At 35.8% G+C, this 19958-nt stretch overlaps 1 protein-coding gene across 9 annotated transcripts in view; it reads right to left on the minus strand.

Annotated features, from left to right (window-relative positions):
* The window catches only part of LOC149785854 (uncharacterized), a 305885-nt gene that overhangs the window by 265772 nt on the left and 20155 nt on the right, over positions 1 to 19958 (minus strand). For all 9 annotated transcript variants that reach the window (XR_016425467.1, XM_089979816.1, XM_089979814.1 and 6 more), the window contains 4 exons: positions 13752 to 13834; positions 11275 to 11322; positions 3239 to 3358; positions 1379 to 1434 (listed from right to left, as the gene is read on the minus strand). Coding sequence is in view for 8 of the 9 variants with exons in the window: in XM_089979816.1 (XP_089835942.1) it covers positions 1379 to 1434; positions 3239 to 3358; positions 11275 to 11322; positions 13752 to 13834 (307 nt within the window). In the remaining variant the exon portion in view is untranslated. The remainder of the gene's footprint in view (positions 1 to 1378; positions 1435 to 3238; positions 3359 to 11274; positions 11323 to 13751; positions 13835 to 19958) is intronic.

A 19958-nucleotide genomic window follows, 5' to 3' on the forward strand; every position in this document is an offset into this window, starting at 1 on the left:
CATTGTTTAGGCTGCATCAGGATTAACCATAACAGAGATACCATTGTTGGCAAGAAGAGAGCAGCAGTTTTGGTATTGAGGCAATTTCTAGCTGCAGCAGGCCACAAAATTTAGGAGGCAGTTAACAAAGGGGATAGGAAACAAAGTTTCTCCTCCATGCCTTCTAACAATTGCAAATAAATTGTCAGTCCAACAATCTGTGTTGTCAGACTCCTTCATTTTTGACAGGCTTGGATCCATCTTCCTGCAAAACAAATTGGTAATCCAAGTTGCATCAGAGGGGCATCAGATTTTGTTGATCCATCTATGAACATTTTCATCATCATTTTCCATTATGTACATCCAATCTAATCAAGAGAAGGCAGAAATTTTGCAGAAGGAGACCTGATTAGAGATCTAAAAGAGGTAGTGGAGAGAGCTCACAAGCTGAACTCAGTGGTGGAGGCAAAAGATGTCAGAGAGACAGCTCTTGTACTACCTGCTTCCATAAATTCTAAATTCTACTGATGAATATCAATTGTATACCAATGGACCTAAACAAAATGGTAAATAATGATATGATCAGATAAAAGCATCTTATCTTAATAAATCAAAGCATTGGCCAGAGTGATGCACAACCATGTTTATAACTTTGACAATGAGGGCAATGGACTCCCAGTACCAGATCTAAATTTGGTAAAACCATTAGGGCATTTGCCAGAGTGATGCACAACCATGTTGATTACTTTGGCAATGAGGGCAATGGACTCCCAGTACCAGATCTAAATTTGGTAAAACCATTAGGGCATTTGCCAGAGTGATGCACAACCATGTTTATAACTTTGACAATGGGGGCCATGGACTCCCAGTACCAGATCTAAAGTTGTTAAAACCATTACGGCCTTTGCCAGAGTGATGCACAACCATGTTGATTACTTTGGCAATGAGGGCCATGGACTCCCAGTACCAGATCTAAATTTGCTAAAGCCTGTTCATTACTTTGGCAATGCATGTGATGAACTCCCAGTCATGATAACTATCAGATTTTTAAAGTCAGCAAAAATTCAATCACAAAGGACACATAACATAAAAGACAATGTCACCATATTCCACAACAACATGGAAGTGGAGTAGAAAATATCCTGATTCACCATATATCAGTATGTTTACTGCTGCAATGTTTTTATCCAAAATCTGCAAGTCTAAATGGTGCGGTACCAGTAGGATGACAACAACACTGGTAAGTGGCTTTCTGAGAAGAAAGAATTTCTCTGTGTAATAATGAAGTCAAACTAAGGTCAAAGATTACACATTTTGAGACAATAATAGTGTAAACAGGAGCTGCTCGGGTTAATACTAAATATATATTGCCTGGAAGAAATTAGATAAAAATGATTACCATCCAACTTCTTTCTCATGAAGGTTACTACTGACGAATCCCACTTCCTGCTGGGCCTGTGGAGAAATTTAAAATTCAATTTGTGCTTATTAAATTAATATAAAACAACAGTCTGCTAAACTGCTTGTTGCTCTATTGTCCAAAAAGAATTTCAAGGAATCCAATATAACACCATTTCATCCTTGCAACTGCTGAATGCTGAAGCCATCTCTGATATTCTAGTGTGATAAAAAAAAAATCAAGATGACCATCATGGTGTCCATCTTGGATGTAAGATCATATGGTGTCCATACTGGATATAAGACCACAATCATTTTCATTAAAGAAGAATCAGATTCTGATGTCAGACTGGTACCATTTTCATCTAGAACAAACAAGGCATCCCAAGAAGTATTTTGGTAAAACACCCTGTCACAATAACCATCAATCCTGGAGGAGTGAGAAGCAATAAGATTTTCAAGACAGCTGCCATAGCAACCATACTGTTTTTTAGATCAGTACCATTATCATTCAGGACCAACTGGATATAACAAAATGTATTTACATGAAAATGTCATTCCGATAAGAACATCTGTTCATGAGGAATAGTGATGACAAGATTTTCATAATGGTCTCTGTGATGACATATTGGATGCCTAATCAGGACCAGTTTCGTTTAGGACAAACTAGATATCAATGGTGATATGACAATCTATATAAGAAGAGTAGCAATAACAAGATTTTCAAAACTGCCACCATTCCTGCTATATTGGGAGTCATATCTGAGAGGAGTATAACAAGATTATTTAAGATGGCTGCAATGGTGGCCATATTTGATGTCAGATCAGCACATGATCATACAGACATTATAGGAAGTCTTTAAGTGAAAACCCAACACTGATTTAACCATCCATTCAAGAGATGTACCAATAATTATGAATTTTAAGATAACCAATATGGCAGCCATAGTGGATATCCAAGCAGGATCATTTTCATTTAGAACCAATCAAAACTTTGGAAGAAAGTGTGTGTACAGTTTCATGTCAATTATTCAAGTACTTTTGGAGAAGACATAACAAACTGCAACTGTACAACAGAAAACATACCATCCCATAAGCTATTCTGGTCTATGACCATAAGAGCTAAAAATTAAAGCTGTTCAAAGGAATCAAAATGAGGAAATACTCAAGGAAATTAAGGTTTGAAGAAAAAAAGCACCACTTAGTAAAACTGGCATTCGGTTTACTTTGGACCTTTCTCCATTTGCCTTATAATCTCAGCAAATGAAACAACTGAATTAAGTGTCTGACAAAAAATAAAAGCATTCCAGCCAAAAAACACATGCAGTGATACTTAAATGTCTTTAATATACTGTTCTGTTTTTACACTTTGATGAAAATTTGAGCCAAATCCAATCAAATGTGTTTTCAGGATCGCTGCATCAGATTCCATAATGTGAGAACTGTTTAGCAGAAAAAATGGAGACCACCAAATACATTTAAGTAGTAACTATTTATCTCAACCAGTTTTCTTGTCTGAATGGCATGTTCACAAAATGAGACTGAATCAAATCAAACTCACTGTATTCACCTATGATTTAGTAATTCTTTTTTAAAATACTGAAAGAAAACATGCATCTGTCCATCTATTTCCTCCATCTAATACTATGGAAAATAACATCACAGTTTGAGATCAGAACTAGGCAAAATTTACCATACAAATATCAAACCTAACTTGTGTCCAAGGTGATATGGATAACTGTATTTTTGCAATAATTCTTTATGATATTCTTAATACATGTAAATATATGATGATTTAAAATACACATAGATGACCATCACTAAAATACTGATACTGAACTGCTGACTGGTCAGTACCTACCTGAGTTCATGCATAAGATCTTCTCCTACAATGGTCATTGTCAGGGCTTTCACTCCATGCAGACAAAAGTTTCGAACTTGGTATAGCACAGTCTGAAATTTCCCTGGGAGCTGCCTCAGCCTGTAAAATAAAATTGCATTGATTTTCATTCAATTAATGATACATATATATACTACAACAGTTACAATGTTTCATCCAAAATTATGAATGAACATTATGAGCAAATCTCGTACACTTATTTGTCATTACACAAGGAGTTACTCTGTACAGTTAGCATTGATTCTCGAGTCTGTCTTTACCCAGCCATCCCACCGGGACCCTGACCCTGGAGTCATAACTCAAAAACCAATGAGACCTGTAATCATGGAAAATGAAAAGACTCAGCTGTTAGTGTATTACGCACATGACTGAAAGTTTGCAGTTCCAAACCCCACCATCTGATCAACTTGAATTGACTACTAAATTTCTCAGGATTTTTTGATGTAACTGGTTTCTTTGATATTAATAATTAATATTGGAACTACTTCCAGAGGAAGTCATTTACACAACCAACATTATTCTCTGAACACTTCCAGCCCCTAGAAAATTGGCTCCATTTCAAAACCTAAAAACTTTTCACAGCCCCACCATTAAAGTGTATAACATTTCTACTCTTATGTCACTTGTTTAGGCTCGAATAAACAGTAACACAAGAAAGAGTGAAAACAACAAGCTTTGAAAAATACAATAATTTATTTCCCTGGAAAAATTCTGTAAAAATGAAAAAAATATGAACTTACGTTTTTATGGAATCAAATTCAAAAATGATCCAAAAATAATGAGAGAATAAAATTTAGCAGTCCTAATAACAAAATGTTCTACTGATTTCACGTTCGAATCTCGATGAAGAATCCAAGATGGAAGACGATGATATATTCTATATAATCTGTAGTGTTTAAGTCTACAGTTCCTTGTAGAAATACAAATAATGACACTCTGGTGTTGGAAATCCAAATTAAATTTGCAAGCAATGTCTTTCCAAAATTTCTGTGTGAGCACTCCCCAAATATTTCCAGAGAAAAAAATAATTAATCCTTTTGAAATCCAACTGATCTAAGAAAATTATAACTCAAAATCTGGGTACAACACAATAACTTAACATCAGTGTAAACAGCCCAAAACTGAGAAATCTCTCTCTACGCATCTCTATTAAAACTAACAGATGCACAGTAATGGAAAAAACAGAATTGCGAAACACAGGGCCACGTGACCATGTTTATATATTTAAAAAATCACATGCAAAAAATATGGCCTTGATCAGACCAATGATTTTATTCCGAGAATAAAAATAAATAAAAAACGTATTTACATGGTTGTAACTAATTTTGAATCAAGGTCAGGATCTAGGTCAACACCTGGTGTTTACAAAAGAATGATTCAGGCCAACTGATTTTCTGGAAAAATATCATCTCCAGTGAATACATTTACATTATAATAGCATATAATAGAATAAAAAATTTAAAACTGACAAACAATTAAATTAAAATAAATATGAATTAAATCAGATATACGTAACACTACTGATGATGTAGAAGTACACCAAGTTTGATCCCTTAATCTCAAACAGCTTTAAAAGTTATCTGGAAGGATGGACAAAAATGCAAATACTATGTCCTCCATTTGTCTTTAACAAGGTGGGACAAAAGAATGTTCCAGGCACTTTAATAAGAAATAGAAGCAACTGTTAAATTCTATTTAACTAAAGGAATGAAACATGCTTCATAATATTAATGAATTAAAAATTTGGTTAAGTTCTAAGCAATAATTCTCAACAACTAACTTTTTTTTAGAACTTAAGACATGGTTTTTACAAGAAACATGCTCTTAATGCAAATCTTTTTCTTGGACATTGTTACAAATCTATAGTCTTAAACTAAGTAAGAGAAAGAAGCAAAACCAACAAAATTAGTAGAATTAACAAATAATTTATATCTCTAAGTTACAAAGTGAAACTTAAACAGACACATTTAACCTATACAAGTCAACCAAAGTGATGAAACTCTCCCAACATTAGTTAGCACAGCCATATGACTGAGATCACGTGTGTATGAGAGAGGACCTGTGGGTTCTCAAACATGTCAATTTCATATAATAGATATATTGATGATTCCAGAAAAGTCGGTTGTTCATACCCTGTTAGGAGGTTGTGCTTTGGATGGCACTGCATAGTAACTGACTGGGCAGTGCATGTAACATTATTTTTTTTTATTGCCAATGGATAGCAGCCAGTTCTTTGCAATAAACCCTGACCGTGTCATTAAAGTAACAGACCCATCAGAATGAAGATATTTTGGATCCATGGACAGGTGCGTAGTTTGCCAACTCTTGAATGTGGAAATAAGGACAATCAACAAATATGTTTTGTATGATTATTCTTCTGGTGAAGTGGTAGATAAGGGCTCAGATTAATTTGAGTTGAGCCATGTCGAAACCCAAGACATGTTCCACTTTGGGAACAGGGCCAGTAATTGGTCAGCATGTCAGAAAGAACCATTTTGTGACTGCTGTCTTCTCTTATATGTCTGAAGGTATCGGAAATCTGGATTGATATACCTTAATCATAATAGATGCTAGCTTCTCTTCAAAAATAATAAGAAGTTGGATAGTTGTGGAATGGTGACTGAGTGGGGTGTTACATCAAATGACACTAGTCACTTCCACTTTCCCTCATGCTTTTTGGCTGGAGAACTATCTAGCTGAGATCATCTCCACAATTAAGGAGTCAAATTTCTTTTTTATACGATTCATGCTTGACAAGAACCATGTGCAAAGACAAGCTTTTCTGGAAATGGATGGAACAGTGGCTAACTCTGCTGTCTAAGTAGTGGCAGGGTCACTACAATCTTACTAGGTTGAGCAGACTGGTTACACATGATTTGTCCTATTGGAGTGGGCAATTAGAGTCATCATGCATTTTATGTCCATCAGTTTGTAATTAGAACTGATGGAGGAAAAGCATTACCTTCCAAATGATTACTCAAGCGCCACCAGACTATGCAGTCAGGTACAGGAACAGAGAGAAAAAGGTGGCCAACTTGTTGTTCCACCTTGTTATGAATGACGTTGATCATCCCCATGAGGTGCAGACTCAATGCACAAAAAATGGATGGAGAGACCATTCCATGTAAAACAGTTGGTGTCTACTTGAAGTAGAGTCTGCCAGGACATTGATCCTGCCCAGAATGTCGAACATGAATGAAGAGTGCACCAACAGAGGTATTCTCATATCAGAATGCAAAGATCTGGTGACTTTGTTCCTCCATTTGTTGAGGTAGATCATCACTGTTGAACTGTCTCACATATTCAAAACAGTCTAGGAACAAATGAAATCCACCCATTTAATGGAAACATAAACACTAGCCTTCATATCCAGCAGGATCATGATTCCCTATATGACTACTTGTCACTGACTGTTATTAAAAGTCTGGGAGCAAATGAGGCCTCCAAAAGTTAAGTCAGTTTGTTGTTGGGATGCATAGAAAGAACTTGTTTACTCTCTCTCTCCCCCCTGCCGCCCCCACCCCCACCCCGTCTCCTGTTCGTCTGCAAAAATTAATTATGCAAGACTGCCTATTACTCGCTTGGTTTTTATAGAGCGGTCTTGTGTGATAATAGCCTCTGCAGTTCCACTGGCATTTACTGTCGTATCTCTGAGATGTCTCTTGGTGATGGCATGATGCAAAAGAAGACTGGACTAACAGTTGAATGTCCAATGCTGCCTGTTTTCTAACTTCCTCAATTCTGCCCTCAAACAAGCCAAGAGAGAGAGAGAGAGAGAGAGCACTGAGTTGCAGCATTGCATTGTTTGAGGACAACCACAGAAAAGTAACTAGATCTAAACTGCTTGAAGTAATTAAAGCATTTGCCATCATGGTGTGAAGCCCTAATTATCACATTGGAGATGCAGCTGATGACATTCCAGGCATGGTAATATCCTTTCTTTCTGCCAAGCTAAAATTGGCCAGAGATGCCAAATCAGGAAGAGATGAGATCAAAAAGATGTTCTAAACCAATTTTGAAATGGCATTAAATTCTTGCCTGTCAACTTTATAAAAAAAGTGGGATGGACATGCATAGGATCCTTAGTGATTTATATTGGTATGCATCCTACATCAATTTGGTGAAAAGCCAACTGGTAGCTGACCCGCTGATAAAAAGCCTGGATCAAAATCTTCACAGAAAAGCATCAATAAATCTCAGTGATCTTGGAAGATTGCAGGTTAAATCTAAATGACTGATGTTCTTCTGCATCTTCAACATCCACAGAAGCTGTCATTTTGTTTGGCACTGAAGATGGAGGATATTCAATAGGAGATATAGATTATAAATATTCTCCTCAATCGCAGCCTGGAAACTAAATTCTGTGAACTCCATGGTCCAAGTCGAGCAATCTTCCACTTATCTAATGTCCTCCTCCGAGACCAAAGTCAAATGTTAGTACATACCACGTGGTAATGACAATACTGCATCTTCAGCTCATGTTACAAATACCAGCCAGTGCCAACAGAGGCAGTCTAGAACAATTTCAAATTGGATTTGCAGTTAATTGGCATTGCCAGGCTGGAACTGATAGTTGGTCTACTGGTATGGTCAGTGCACTCAGTTGCAATGATAAGGACAGTGCAGCAGGTTGAACTGTTATGGAGAGCTGAGTCAGCTGGGTTGGTGAAATCTCCATACACAGACATCGTGGATAAAGCTGGTTCAGATGGACGAGTGTGACCTAGAAATTTACTATATGACCTCATCACCAATGGACTCGGCTTGAAATGGTTCATATACCTATATCCAGATGGTTTGATGGTACAGTCAACAGATGCAGGTGCCTCAAGGGTGGGGGAAGGATGCTTAGTCTTTTTAGCAGGAGATGAAGGCATCTCCACATCCCCAAAGTTCCCCACTCAGTGTGAGTCTGGATGTTGGCCTAATGTCTGGACTGGATGAATTTAAGTTTAGCTCTGTCCTCTCTGCCCTTCAGCTGCTTAGCTAGGACTATGGCCCATGTCTGTTCAGTCCAAAAGGACCCTGCATTACAGGTCTTTGAAGATAAACATATTCAAATAAAACAGACATGTTCTGCAATTATCCTCCTTCACTCTGAAGCCTCTGCATTTTATGTATTTAACTGATATTTATTCAGAATTGATAAAGAACACAAAGTGCAAAGAAAAATGGTGCCTGTAAAGTAGAGCTACCTATCAAATCATTAAGTGACAAAACAATGAATAATAACAATTCTTATCATAAATAAAGTTTGTATAGGCTACTTTGTGTTTAGAAATGTCCTATGAAATGTCAATATATAATGCCATGTGGTTACCATTTTATCATAATGAAGCAATATCAAAGTATAAAATATCAATAAATGCACTATAAACTGCAATTTGTTTTAGTAAATACTACCTTCAACAATGTGTAGATTTACTGTACCACCAACACAAATATGTGAATAGGTGGAAACACAGATTTAATCCATTGGATTCCCAGGAGGCTTCTTTAAGAGTTGCTTCCCTCTGTCTATATCACATACAAACAAAATGATTTTTCATGTCGATATTAGGGCTTGATTCTGGAGGTTTTAATGTGACCAATAATGTGTTTGACAGAGAAGCATGATATAGTACAATGCAGTCAGATAAGTCAATTTGGCAAAATTGTCAAAGCAAATAAGATGTCTCATTTTTTAGTATTAGTGCATGAGCTACTATCTACAGTTTTATATTCTCCTTTTAAAATATTATGTGCCATGCTAACATTGGATTTTGAAAATGGCAGCTATATCTGATGGATAATCAGCACGGTTATGTACAAAACTGAAAGTCATCTCTGCCAAGATGCTTTCTGTCAAATCTGTTCAAAATCTCTTACACAGTTTTTCAGAGAAAGTTGAGAAAAGGATTTTCATTTCTAAGGAATGGCAGCCATATTTGACAGTCAATCAGCATCGTTTATAAAAAATAAGACAGAGCTTCATGTCGGGATGGTTTTTTTTTTCTTCCAATCATGTTAAGCTGTTTTCTATGAAGTCATTTAAAAGTTGTCGAGCTTAAGTAACAATGGCCATATCTGATGGTGAACCTGCATCATCTAAACAAACCTGAAAGTGCTAAGTGTCCAGATGCTATGTTTAATTCAGTCAAACTGTGTAAGAGGTTTGTTAGAAGTTTAAAGGTTTTTTTTCTTCTTCTGTTCTCAGCAACACTGTCCTAATTTGATGGCACATTTTTTAGTAATGGTGTCATAATCTGATGGAGGATATACATCATTTGAACAAATCTGAAAGAGCTTCATCCTGATTCATGCAGGCTTGGCAATCAAAGACATTTTCCAAGGTATTTTCAAGTTTTCTTTTAAACTTCTTTTCATAAAGAAATCTAATCCATTCACAAGTTCCAAGGCTGAGTTGTACTCTTAATCAAGTAAGCATCACTTGATCTGATTTTCTGGACAAAAGTTCATGAAAGGCCACACTGACCTAATTCCTGATTGGTCAGTGGTAAAACAACTGATCTTGTTTACAGTTTAGATTACTCCAGAATCTATATGTTATGCTCTCTGTATTACAGCTTAGCTTTGTATACATGAGCTAAATTATGGAGAATTAGGCATTCATAGTATTAATATCAGTCTTGGAAGTCATTCTAGCAAAGTTCAGTTGAGAACATTCATTTATTTAATTCAATCGTTCATTGGAATTACAAAGTACTCTACTTGGAATCATAGCTCTTTGGAATTACTGTGAATTTATTTATTTAACGACATAATTGGATTATACTGCTTAAATTCATCAGTGCTATTGGTACATCAGTACAACAGTTAACATCATCCAGAATATAACTTGAATTCATTTTTACTTGATGTTTTGCATTTGATAGAAAATTTAGGACTATTTAGGTTTTAATTAACCAAACTAAGTTATTTTAACTTTGTAATTTAGAAAAAATAGATTATATTTTCAATTTTACAAAACTTTTTGGTTTTTACACTTTTTTGATTTCCCATTGTTACAATCGAGTCATAAACAATTAATGACCGTTCAACATTTGTAATTTCCATCCTATTTCAACTGTTAGAACAGTTTACTTTAGTCATACACTTTTCAAGACTGCATGACGTGGTTGATTTCATATTTCCATGGACTTGGGGCAAAGGGGTTCTGTTAACTCACCAAATTTAACACTTATATCATTCTATGTGAGTGAAGATTATGCATCAAAAGAATAATGTAATTTTACACTGGCTGATATAAGGCATTTTGCTTGTTTCTGTCACTTTTATTATGTGATTTCAGGGAACTTGCAAGAAATGTTATATTCAGTCCCATCCCCATGATAGTTTACTTGAGTGCTAAGTTAATTTGCTTGACCAACAACACGCTTCACCTTGATACATAACAGTTCCAAGAGTTCTGAATGTTCTTATTACTAGTTTCAATGATGACTGTGCCATGTTAAATTATTATCCCTCGACACAAAATGTTTGTGATCACATAATTGCAGTTTTTAGAGAACAATCTTTTTAAATTATTTCCTATATAAACTAACTTGTCAATTACATTCTGGTTACTCAAGTTTGTAAAACAAATTAAGCAGCAGTTTAATACTAAATTCGAGGATTTTTACAGAATAAAACCCCTTTTCAAGGACAGTTTAAATTTCCATTACTTTTCCAGATCTATGTGAAACCTGTTCATGCCATGATATTTTCTTACAAATTAGATGATGCATGAGGGACTATGCACAAAACACAATAGAAAGAGCACCATACCATAAGCTCACCTGGCCTTTTGACAAGAAACTAGTAAAGACAAAAAACTACCTGTCATACTGAGCAATTTACAAATGTAATTTTCTTAGTTTCATCACATTGATATAATCAGATTCAAGACATTTTTAAAGTAACAACACTCATGCAAGTAGATAGTTTTCTCAAAGTGGCAATGTTAAAAATTTACAATTCAACATGACAAGCCAGAATTTCATCACACTGATACTTACACTTCTCTGCCAAGGAATTGTGTTTTACCAATATCCAGAAAGAAACAGCTGAAATTATAAATGAGGTCATCAGTTCTCAAAATAATTTAATTTGCCAGGTAAACACATACTACAAAAATGACAAATCAAGGTAACCTTGCTTAAAAAGAACAGCAAATCTCAATATACAGTACATTCTAATCTACTCAACATACAGTACATTCCATGTACTCAATATACAGTATACTCCAATGTACTCAACATACAGTATACTCCAATGTACTCAACATAAGTACATTCCAATCTACTCAACATACAGTACATTCCAATCTACTCAACATACAGTACATTCCAATCTACTCAACATACAGTACATTCCAATGTACTCAACATACAGTACATTCCAATCTACTCAATACAGTACATTCCAATCTACTCAACATACAGTACATTCCATGTACTCAACATACAGTACATTCCAATCTAATCAACATACAGTACATTCTAATCTACTCAACATACAGTACATTCCATGTACTCAATATACAGTATACTCCAATGTACTCAACATACAGTACATTCCAATCTACTCAACATACAGTACATTCCAATCAACTCAATATAGTACATTCCAATCTACTCAATATACAGTACATTCCAATCTACTCAATACAGTACATTCCAATCTACTCAATATACAGTACATTCCAATCTACTCAATACAGTACATTCCAATCTACTCAACATACAGTACATTCCAATCTACTCTACATAAGGTACATTCAGATATATTCCAAAGTTTAAACAGCAGAATGAACAGCACAGTGAAGCTATACACTAGCAATTATAATGTTATCTTAACACATCTCTATTTGTTAAAATGGACATAAAAAAGCCTTGTTGATTTTCAAGTGTTTTTATTCTCAAATAGTTGTTCATATTATGATGATTCTATAAAAATAAAACAATTAAGTGATCTCCAAAGACTATGTCTGGCATCAGCTGATCATAGAGTAGGCTAAAAGTGACATGGCTGCCAATTTCTTAGTCAAACAGGCACCAAAACTCCCTGAATTTTGTCTAAAAATAAAACACGACTCTGGACTTCTTAATATAACGTTCTACACCAAATTTGCTTGATATCCATTAAGTCCTGCAAAAGATAACTGAGTAAAAATGATGCAAGTGACAGATGTAACATTAAACAAAACAATGTGACAGAACAGACACGTGCAACACTATCTGCTCCACCTCTAAATCTGGCAGCTGGATAGAGGCATACAAATACAAGGGAACCAGGAACTACCAATCTTAGATGGGTAATCATGTACCCTTACATGCATATTTGCTTTGTGGACCAAACACAAGGCCACAGAGATGCAAAAAGTGCATGTAGTGGGGTCCCCAAGTGTCTAAATGATCTAAAGTGTTTTACCTATAGCGGAGTCCCCTAGTGGCTAAGTGATCTAAAGTGTTTCACCAATAGTGGAGTCCCCTAGTGGCTAAGTGATCTAAGGTGTTTTGCCTATTGTGGAGTACCCTTAGTGGCTAAATGATCTAAGGTGTTTTACCTATAGTGGAGTCCCCTAGTGGCTAAGTGATCTAAGGTGATCACTTTACAGAGCACTCACACATCTCACCTATCAGACTCAGTTCAAGTCATTAGTATGTACAAAAGTTTGCTAGTAACAACCTGAAGGTCAGTGGTTCTTCCATTGGTCTTCCTAGGTTCTTCCGCCACCAAATATATGGTCTTCAAAGAAAAAGATAATGAAGTCAGCCATCATGAAATGAGTGCAAACAGAAGTCTGAGGTCACTGATTTCCCATTGTATGTCTTCAAAGTGAAGAATCTTCTACTGTTGTGGTCCTCTGCACAATTGAAGTTTCTAACTCCTTTTCAATTAGGACATCCCGGAGAGTTTTTCTGCACATGGATGGAATAGTGGCAATCCCTACTGCTTGAGCAAAATGGAGGTCACTACAAGTAAATCAAGCAGATCACTGATCCAAGATATTTCCTTTTCATCTTAGTGAGGGACATCAGATTTATCTGTAGTCTATGCCCCTCATTTTCTTAATCATCTTCATAATCACAAATGATGAAGGGAAGACGTATGTCCACATTACTTCCCAACTGGCTGAAAGAGTAGACACACATTACATGCAACTGCTTATAGTTTCATCTCTATTTACTCTCATTACATAGACTGATGATCTCTTCCAGTGTGTTTCAGTTTACTTACATCATGAGACCACTTACCACTTACCACTTATCTCTTCATGATATTAATTATGGGAGACTGTCCATCTCTTCAAGTATGTCTCCATTTTTTGGAACTGACTCATATTTTTGCAGTAACTGAATCAAGTGAATCTCTAATAATTGAAATTCCTGATAAAACACTGCCACTTTGTCAACTGTGCCACTGAAGCAACATTCCATCTGCCCAGCTCCTTTCATCTGCTATTCATATGTAGCTGTACATAAAGATTTACCTTATTTTTGTTCCACCTTGCAGAATTTCCTCTACCTTTACACGATGCCAATTTCTTCCATCCTTTGCTGCACAAATTTCATTCTGAAATATGAAATATAAATAATTAGGGTACTGTTAATGCATTGCTTCCCTCCTTCCAATTGTATTTATTATGATAGCCTGGTATGCCATACATCACAGTACTAAGGGTTGTTCCATTTAAACATACATGGTACCCAGAGAAGGCAGTTTTTTAAAAAATATATGCAGAGTACTTTGATTTCAGAGTTCATATTAAAATGATACGAAATTTCTACATTGCATCTACAGCTGAGTACCCAACTTTAAAAGTGTCTTCCCTGGGAACAGACCTAAACAAATATGACTCATAAACTTTTTCAAATGAAAGTTGCCATACACGTTTATTTATGATCATCATCAATTCAGCAAACGTTGTAAATGTGGCCCCACATTAAATGAGATTCTTGGATTCTCAAGTTCAAATATGTTACAAAATAAATAGGATGCAATTATTAACACAACAAATCACTGTCTGCAGCAGAAGAGTTGGACTTTCAGAAGCATTTACACATTTACAATCATTACAAGTCTCTATGTTTACATCCAGTTAATCACTCATCAATTCTTGAAGTAGTACACAAAGTGAGTCCAGTGGGATTAAACATCACCTGTCCCTTACCAGACAAAAATCAGCTTCTGGGCTTTTCTTCTACTATTATGATTGTCACCCATCTTTTCTAAAGATGTTTCTTCTCATTTACAGAAAGGTTTTTCCTTGCTCAATTTCATCCTCTTCATTTCTGTGTACCGGTGCATCCTTATGGACATGTTACAGGGATAGATTCCAAACTTCCTAATTGATGTGATGATATTTTCTGGGTACACTACTCTTCCAGTCTATTCACTATTCATCTCTTTTCTGTTAAGTCTTTGATTTAACTGCCTACTTTTTATCCAATAAAGATTTTTTCAGACGATTAATTAATATGAATTCCATATACAAAGAAAGTATTTGAAGATATCATTAGCAGAGATCTCGAAAATGCTTAATTACGCGTATTTGGATGCCAATTTTTTTTCTGCAACGCAGAAAATCACTGAGGCGGGAGTCCCCTGTACGCATGTAATAGATGTGCAACACAATTCAAAGACTTGCCAATCCTGCTTCAGCCACCTGCTTTGTGGGAAAATGTTGATCAATTAGCTGTGCTGATTTTTACAATGACAGAATTCAGTGACTGAAAGATCCCTTGATGTACATACATGTTGCCATTTTATAAGAGTACATAAAAAAGAACATGATGCAATAGCTGTGCAGCAAGTTCACAGGCTCTGACTGGCAGCCAGGTGGGCAAATGTACTGATATTTACAGTGATTGAATTCAGAGGCAGAAAGACCCAGAGATGTACATGTGGTCATTTATAAAAATACATCAAACAAACAACTTCAGCTTTCGTTATTGTGTTCTTTCCGAAAGTAGCGGAATAAGTAGCGCACGTGACCTCAGAATTAAGACAAATTGAGACTTAGACAAAATGCCATTTGTAAGTGGGTGACAAGTCACCTAATAATGTAAACTTCACCTTCTTCTGTTAGGAAAGCAAAAATGACTTCGCCCTGTCATTATTTAAGAGGTATATTGACTGACTATACCAAATTTTTTTTAATGCCCCTCGCCTCAGCCCAGTTAGTTCTAGTGTTCTAGCGAAATGTATTCATCAAGGCATCAACAGCTAGGCCTAGTTTTTATATCAATTACTTTGAGTAAGGTAGCAACTATCAATTTCCTGCATGCTATTCTTTTATGATAAAACATACAAACTTGTGTTTTAAAATCAGAATCGGTGATCTGGATATATATTAACTGCCTCTTATACACTATTTCATCATAAAATTAGTCTGAATCTGTAAGTGAACCAGTAGGCATAACGGGAAATAATGGCAGACCTCACTAAGTCTGGGATGTACCAGTTTATTAGACTCTCTGTTTTCTTAAATCAACGGGCAAATATATTCAGAAAAAATATACAAATCATCGAAACCAATGCCTAGGTATAGATTTTATTAAAGATTTAACTTTAAAATGCAAATTATGTAGGTCAGAAATGTATGGGACAATGTTATGTTGTGGAATTCACGAGATGCACTTTATGGTCTAAGCTGTTTTCTGACTTGAAACGTATTTGCAAAAATACGAAAAAAAACAGCAAATCAGATACTATTTATTTTCCTAAAATTACTACAAGTATGTATACAAATAAATAAACCACAAATTTGCGATCCTGTCAATGGACTGTTGTAATGAAGCTACATTATAGTGAGTGATTACATTAAGAAAACCTCTCCATCTAAAAATAGATGCACTCGCATCTGTGTTGATTCTGAAGGAAAGAACGGACTGCAACTTTTGATGGGACTCCCATTTTTACCAAAATGGGAGTCCTGGACTCCTAGTTTTAAAATCCTAGCGAGACCTCTGATTAGTTATATATATATATATATATATAGAAAGCTTCATCAGCAACTGCAACTTCAAGGGACAACATCAAGTTGTCAGGACAATGGCCCCTATTATCCATAAAACGATGCCCCCTATTATCCACAAACAAAATGGCCCCTATTATCCACAACAGCGATTGAGATGTAAATAAAGGCAATGATATAACAAGAGCTGCATCATTTGAAACCATCATCAATTCAATGACTTCATTCAGCCCAGAGAAAATGAAATTTGGCTTTAAGCATGACATGTAGAGGCTTTCTTTTGGATCCTGAGTAAAGAGAAAGTATATTCTTATGACTTTCTACTGATTGTCAAGACTGTTATTTGTATATTCCTATGACTTTCTACTGATGACATGTCAAGACTGTTATTTGTATATTCCTATGACTTTCTACTGATGACATGTCAAGACTGTTATTTGTATATTCCTATGAATAGTGGTTAGAGCATCTGCCTCCAAAGTGGGAGGTTGTGGGTTTGAACCCCAGCCGAGTCATGTTAGTGTTAGGACTGGTTGGCCTGGTGTCAGGATAATGTGACTGGGTGGGACATCATGCTACATGTCTGCGGCATGATGCCCCAGTGCTAAACATCACTCTAAGCTGCCACATTGCAGACATCGTAGCGATATGACTGAAAAATTGTTAAAGCTACGTTAAAAAAAAAAATCCAAATCCAAATCCTATGACTTTCTAATGATGATATGTCAAGACTGTTATTTGTTTATTCCTATGACTTTCTAATGATGACATGTCAAAGACTGTTATTTGTATATTCCTGTTACTTTCTAATGATGACCTGTCAAGACTGTTATTTATTAAGATCAAACATTTCACAATAACAAGCTACAAACAACATGCAGATATCATTAATTTAGAATCGAAACAGCATAGCTGCCAACCTTCCAGGCTCGCAATTAGTGAAAATAGGGATAAAAATTTGTGAATTTGGACATGAATTAGTGCAAAATACCATGACAATAACTCCAACCACTCTGACAGTCCATACTACACTATATCAGGATCGCAATATATAACTAATACACTACATATCTGCATTTCTATTTATTATGGTATTCATAAACTTCACTTGTTCTTGTGATTACTTATCAAGACATGATACTGTGGCAGACGTGAACTTCCTCAACTGCTTGATCGTAAATGTGTTTTCAAAACAGTTCATGCTTCTTGCCTGCTGGTTGATCTTGGTGACTAACATTGCCGACAAATTGTCTGCACCTAAGGAGGATCTTATTTTTCCTCTCTAGGTAAAATACTCTTTCACTGTCACTGTTGCTGTGAGGAATGCACAGGAGCTGCAGCACTTTGGTTCTTCCACAAGAAAATTTGGAAGTGATCTTTGAGTCCGAGAACATTTGTCGAAACAAATGTTTAGCATGGTCTCCAGCTTATAAAGATAGATTGTGTTCAACAAGAAAACTCACAAATAATACTTCAGTGTTGGTAGCTTGCAGGTCTTCGGTCGATGGCTTAAAATATTCCAGAGCTGAAATCTGAATTCTTAATTTTCCCAACTTCTATGTGCTTTTTGAAACAGATGTGCTTCCACATAATGTCTCTGCCACTACGCCAAATACTAAATATTGTGGCACACCGTGCAAAAAGCATGATGTATATCAGCGTTTAATGGTAGAATGCACAGCCAATTTTTTGTATATTCCAAATTAAACTTTCAAGATCTTACATGCGATGCCGAACAGTAATTCAAATCAGTGTTGGTGACGCATGCGCGGAGCAAACTTCTGGTTAAGCCACATTTTCTCTCAAAAGCATTTGGAAAACCACTCCTATACATATAGATTAAAATAGGCTAAAATGTTTGCTACCGGGCCAACTGTACCAATCGGCTGTAGTTCTACTAATATCACGACCAGCAGTACCAGACCATTTCGGCAACTGACAATATCACGACTAGCACTTAAAGGGAAATCAGTCATTTTATTAAAGATTTAAAATAATTGAGAACTGGAGACTTTGTGAATTTTTTGCTTGCGGCATGAATCCATGAATCGCTGAAAAAGTCGTGAAATTCACGCCAAAATCATGAGGGTTGGCAGCTATGAAACAGTAAATATGTCATGATTAAGGAACACAAGAGAATGGGAGCAAGAAGCATATAAACAATTCACTATTCATCCATTTCAGCATGCATCCTTTCCTGGGTATAAAATAAAGCAACTCAGACCAAACTTGCAGTGTAAGTGCATCTCAGAAAGGAAGTTTGTTGCACACCTTACTAAATGCCCTAAATTTGACAGTTTCTTCATTTATTATAAATTGTTTATGGACCCTTATTCCAACACAATTTAACCAACTTACCACAAAGTTGCATCATGACTGAATCTTGGCATGAACACTGACTTTGGATCAAAACTTGGTCACTGTAATTAACATTGGACCAAAATTGGGTCATAGTAATCAATGTTGGACCAAACCTGGGTCACTGTAATCAATGGTCCAGAATTATAAAGCATAGCTTATAATTAGTGACCTGTGCAACATAAATTAAGGGTGTCTTGAGAGTTCCTGTTCATCAAAAACTTTAAGACAGAAAACAGCTGCTACATGAAAACACAGCTCAATCAGACATTACCACAATGTCAAACAAGAGTTCCTCGAACAGACTGATACTCAACTTTCTATAATGAATTTTCAGGAATTCAAAATAAAACAATTTCTTTTTTGTAACTGCTGAGTGAAGAAACCAGCTCAGATAATCATCAGCAATAAGATTTTCAAATTAGCCACCATGGTGACCATACTGGACAAAGATAGCGCCATTTTCATTTTAAAAAGCTTTACTTCATTAGAGGACTTTTAGGTGAAATCACCACAGGCCAATATGACCACCCATTCTGTGTCAGGATCATGTGACTGGGTGGGACATCATGCTACATGTCTGCAGCATGATGCCCTAGTGCTAGACATTACTATAAACTGCCACACTGCAGCCATAGTAGCGATATGACTGAAAAATTGTTAAAACTAAGTTCAAAATCCGAATCACACACAAACACACACATATAATTTTATACAGGACTTTAAATTACTAGGACTTGTGTGTAATTCTTGGATTATTTTGGAATTTAATTCGCAATACTGTTAAGTTCTTTTATCTCATTTTCACTTTGTATTCTTGGGAAATAAATTATATTTGTTAAATTTCACAAAGATTGTTGTCTTTCACTCTTTTCTGTTACTTATTTTATGAGCAAAGACTCGTAACATATGACTTGCTGCTCAGGACAAGTAGCCATAACAAGATTTTCAAAATGGCTAAAATGGTGGCTATATTGCATGTCAGACCAGCATCTCTTCAATCAAGCCCAACTACACATCAAAAGAAGTCTTTCAATGACATCACCATATTCATATGACCATCCATATCAGACAAACAGCAATAATAAGTTATTGAAGATGACTGATGTGACTGGATGTAAGATTTGGCAACATTTTCATTTGGGACATTATAACTTCCAGTGAAATAATATGACAATATGACTTTCCATTCTAGATGAGAAGCCATAACATGATTTTTGTAATGGCAGCTGTATCAGCCATATTGGATGCCTGAGCAGCAACATATATATAACTTTCTAGTCTGGAGGAGTTGTAATCACAAGTCTTTTGATGACAACCACTGCCAACATGATCATCCAGTCTAAGTAGTAATAACAAGAT

This window comes from Sinohyriopsis cumingii, chromosome 13 (genome assembly GCF_028554795.1).
Source record: "Sinohyriopsis cumingii isolate HCF-2022 chromosome 13, ASM2855479v2, whole genome shotgun sequence".
Taxonomy (NCBI): domain Eukaryota; kingdom Metazoa; phylum Mollusca; class Bivalvia; order Unionida; family Unionidae; genus Sinohyriopsis; species Sinohyriopsis cumingii.